The 4,764-nt window shown below is 47.1% G+C and overlaps 1 protein-coding gene across 1 annotated transcript; it reads right to left on the bottom strand.

Moving 5' to 3' along the window:
* Positions 1-2,606: 2,606 nt before the first annotated feature.
* Positions 2,607-4,409, bottom strand: LOC135394751 (piggyBac transposable element-derived protein 4-like). Its single transcript, XM_064625681.1, has one exon. It carries the CDS (start codon positions 4,407-4,409, stop codon positions 2,607-2,609), a length of 1,803 nt encoding a protein of 600 aa, XP_064481751.1.
* Positions 4,410-4,764: the final 355 nt, after the last annotated feature.

The raw sequence follows: 4,764 nt of genomic DNA, 5'->3' as shown, positions 1-4,764 counted from the left end.
GCTTGGGAATGCTCAGGAAGCAATAACTTTTCGAATATTATCAGACAAGAGCAGGGAGCATCTTGACGAGCCTATCACCTTGGGCGAAATTCCGGAGGCTATTGAAACGTTGCCAAGAAACCGAACACCCGGACCCGACGGCATCAGCGCGGAATTTTGTCAAACATTTAAAGACTTCCTATCAGTAATATTGTTGAATATATATAGACATTGTAGAAGCAGTCCGAAATGCCATAAATGTGCTGGTCACCACGCAACGACGATGTGCGACCCAGAATATAAGCCTCGGCCATCTGCCCCCGCTCCCGGAGCGTCCGCGACAGTCACTCTGAAGACCACAGTCAACCGCTCCCCACAACGCGCCACTTCAACTTCAGAGCGCCACAGCCTGGACAAACGCAACGAAGGAGGAAGTCTTCACACGCCTTATCTTCGACGGCAGCAGTCAGCGCACGTTCATCTCTCGTCACTTGTCGCAAGCACTCGGCTGTCAGATCGTTCGCACAGAGTACATCTCCATTAGGACATTCGGAATTCAACACAAACGTCCAGAAGTACTGGAAGCAGTTGAGCTAAGTTTAAGGACTACGCATGCAAGAGGTGAACATCGAAAGATAACAGCGCTGGTGGTGGAACACATATGCTCTCAAGCCTTGGAAGTTCCAACTGAGAGCATATGCAGCAGTACAAGCTGGCAATAGCCGACTGTCTCGACGGTGCCGTACGTCAACAAATACAGATCCTGATTGGTGCGGACAACTACTGGGAATTGGTTACCGGGCGCACTCTTCCTGTGTATCAAGGTGTACAAGAAGTCGAAAAGAGACTTGGATGGACGCTGCAAGGACCATGCTCTCTACCGAACGTGGTGCGCAGAGCAAGCTGTCACACGGTGACCGTGTTGCACGTAAGCCGACAATTCACTCACTGTGTGTGATATTTGAACATCGCGAAGCGGTGAACGATATGATGGAACTCGATGGGCTCGGGACCTTGATTCGTTGAGCACAGTCATTGCAAAGGAACTGACGACAGTAACAAGAGTGATCCAATCACCCCCAAAGTTCAGTGCGTTTGACATCGAGTTTGAAAAACTGCGCACGATTAGGCGTCGAGCGGAACGCCGCTTCGGAAGATCAGGTCAGCATGGCGACTACGTAGAGCTCTGTCGCATTCGCCGCATGGTGCGCCGACATGAACAGCGTCTTTCAAGACGAAGCTGGCGGTCCTTCTGCGGCACTCTGTCCCCGAATACTCCCACTGGGCGTATCTGGCAAGTGGTGCGGAGCATAGGTTCGCCTGTCACACAGCACTATCATTTCCAGGCGCTTTCATTGCATCGCGGAGTCGACGAAACCTTGATGATTCTGCAAGGTCCTATCGCTGCCGTCAGTACCCAAGCAGCACAATGTACTGAAAGTCGAGTGCAATAGGGGTAGACGGTATGTGTCTTATCAATGTTCTTTAGTTTCATCAGTCTGTTCAAGGCCTTCCACCTACCCGTCCACCCCTATTGCACTCTACTTTCGGTACATTTTGCTGCTTGGGTAGCAACTTCGACCGAGCTGCACAAGATGTCGGAGCGCTCTCTTGAGATTTCAATTGATATGGATGATTTGGCCGCTGATAACGAGCTGAACTGTGCCTTCAGTATTGCGGAATTACGTACTGCACTCCTCCGCTATAGAACAAAGTCCTCCCCTGGAGCTGATGGTATTTCCTATTAGTCGCTTGTAAACCTGGGACCAAAGGCTACGACAGCCCTTCTGACGTTCATTAACGAATCAGGGACACAGGCCAAGTGCCCCCACAATATCGTGCCCCCACAATATTGTGATCTACATTGTCAGTCACTCAGCATCCCGTTAATGTGTGAAAACCCACATTTTTAAAGAAAATCATGTGTATTACCCATGCACAGGGCTGGGCAAGATACTTCAAAAAAGTATCTTCGATGCCGATACTCAATACCCTAAAAAATTGTATTTCCGATACCGGTACAAGATACAGAACCGAAATTGACTTTCGATACAGATACTCGGTACTGTATCGTCGGTACTTCGATGCATAACTGAAATCCCAAATATAATACAGCTGGTGTTATGATTAGCGAAGTTTATATTACTGAAATCACAATATAATAAAGCTGGTGTTATGAATCAAAATTTACATCACTGAAATAACAATATAATAAAGCTGGTAATATGATTAGGGAAGTAAAAACATTTATTCGTTGTTCCTAGAGCCTTTATTGTATTTTTATAGCGCACTTTTTCTGACCGGGCTTGAACGTATCCGACCGCACGGATCTAATAAAGCTGCACTGTCTAAGCAGCTAATCTTGTTAGAACTTTATACTGAAGCCATGGATACGTTGAAACGATCACATCAGTAAGCAGCCTAGCAAAAAACAATTCTTTAACCCTCTCAGGTACACAAGAAAATGGGCGAAGGAAAAATAGTTATAACGTGTTTTCCTGTTCATTTGAGGCTTCTAGATGACAAAACTACATCAAACAAAATTAATCTTTTTATTCCTAAAAAGTTATTTGCTGGGACATATGTGTCCCTATGTACGTGAACGGTAAAACATCCTATAGTTGCCGCTAGTGCTTTCCTCCGTTATGAAACTCGATAAAGCAGTTCCTCGTCGTAGTAAAACACAGGCGGACGTCGCAGGTTGTGCAGCAGTTCATCGTGCGATTTTCCACCCTTGATTTCGCACAGTTTACACAACGCTTTCGTGCGGATGCCTTGGCCATTTGGTGGCACGTTGGTGCTGGCCTTGTGAGTACCTGACTGCGCTTTTGGGTCTGCACAATGCTCGCTGTACTACGATGACGTCCGGAAAAGTTCCCAATGAGAGAGCGCGCCACAGCTTGTCTGAACTCTAGCGAGGTAAGCGGGGAAAGGCTAGGATTCTCGCTTTGAATCTTGCAGTAGACAATGTAACCGTTGTTGACGCCAATGTCAAGGAGGTCAAAAAACACCCTTAGGTAGTACTTTATTCTTGATCGTCTGTCCACTTCATACGTCACTTTCTTTTGATCCATGAGGTCAACTTCACCCATTCCCTTATTGTATTCGCTCACGACCAGGGGACAACGAACGTCTACCTTTTTTTCCTTTGTACCTGCGCATCGCCGCTGCACCGTGACGGTCTCCACAGGAGAAATGAAGTTCGAAAGCATTAGAACTGCACGGTTGTCCATCCATTTGACGCAACAAATGCCATCAGCGGAGAAAGATGCGATGTCCCCTCGTTTCATGTCTTTGTCACTGGGAAATGCTTTCGGCATACCCTTTCGATTGGCACGTACAGTACCACATGCCTTTATGTCTCTCTCAGAAAGTTGAAGCTGGAGGGCTGGAGAATGGAAGAAATTGTCGAAAAAGAATTCGCATCCGAGGCCTTCGAGGGTACTAGTGAGCTCGACAACGACAGATTCACCAAGTCCCATCTCCATGCCTTCCGGCTTCTTCCCCGTGTACATGTCGCACTGAAAGAGGTATCCGGTTTCAGAGTCACAGCGGCACCACATCTTGAACCCCCAGCGGATAGGCTTATTTTTTATATATTGTTTCATGATGTTGTGCCCCTTGAATTTGATCATGTGCTCGTCTATAGACTGCCGCTTTGTAGGGGCTAGTGCCGCTTGAAACGCTTCGTTACAGTGAGTGATCAGAGGTCGCACTTTGTAAGCCCTGTCGAACCTTGGGTCGCGTCTGTCGGGCTGACACTCGTTGTTTGCAAAGTGGAGGGCACCCCTGATTTGCTCAAAGCGGTGAAGTGGCATAACATTGGAAACGTATGGAACACCCAGATCAGGCAGAGTCGACCAGTAGTTCCTCAGTGCCGGCAGAACGTGGTAACTCATAATTAGGTTCATTCCCAGAAAGGCCCTCATCTCATCATCCGAAGTTGTGAAAAGGCTCCCCTTCTGTTCACAGTACCGAATGGTTTCCTTTACTAAAACGTCTGACAACAGCTTGTCGAAATTCATCACTGCAGAAAAGACTTGCAAGGGTGTAACATCACTCGCTTGCGACTGTGGAATGCAGAGGACCTCTCCGTACTGGACGCTATGCTCACTTGGGAATCTTCGTGCCTTGTGGAATCTTTTCCAGTTGAGTGTCTTAGCACCTCTCCCGCCCATTGTCTCGACCGGGCCGTGTGAAGACTCATGAGATTCCGTCGGCCTGCTTCGTTTTTTAGGCGGGTATGATGCAGTGCTCTTTTCTGGATGCTCGATATCAATTTCTTCGATGCCATTATCAATATCAGTTTCTAAAAACCCAATATCTTCGTCGTCTAGCTGGAGACCTGTCTCATCATCACTGTCGTCCGCAAATAAAACCTGGCAAATTTCTTCATCGGAAACCAGGAACTTCCGTCGTTTCACGGGCATCCTGCTGTGAAGAAAGAGAGATGACATTTATAAACCCCCAGCAAACTGCGATAAACACGTTGAAATACAATATGAACGGAAACATTGGGAGCTTCTGTCCGCGTAATCGTTACGAGCGGAGAGAATATACACCTCGTGCCAGTTCTACATGCGAGTTTTCCCTCCCGGCACACAGGGACATATGTGTCCCATGCGATGAACTCATCGACGAATCTATATTAGACTGCACTGATCGTCTCACTATTATAATGTGGCTATTTTTCATAGGTTTATCTTTATATTCTGACCGTTCTTTGATGGTTATGCAAGGGTAATTGTAAGAAAAACGTACTTACTGCTCAGCAGACAATTTGGT

The sequence above is a fragment of the Ornithodoros turicata genome, chromosome 1 (assembly GCF_037126465.1).
Source record: "Ornithodoros turicata isolate Travis chromosome 1, ASM3712646v1, whole genome shotgun sequence".
NCBI lineage: Eukaryota > Metazoa > Arthropoda > Arachnida > Ixodida > Argasidae > Ornithodoros > Ornithodoros turicata.
This window is presented reverse-complemented; position numbering and strand designations above follow the sequence as displayed.

Excerpts from the sequence above, each read along its gene's own strand:
- LOC135394751 (XM_064625681.1), bottom strand. The coding sequence starts at position 4,409 with ATGCCCGTGAAACGACGGAAGTTCCTGGTTTCCGATGAAGAAATTTGC.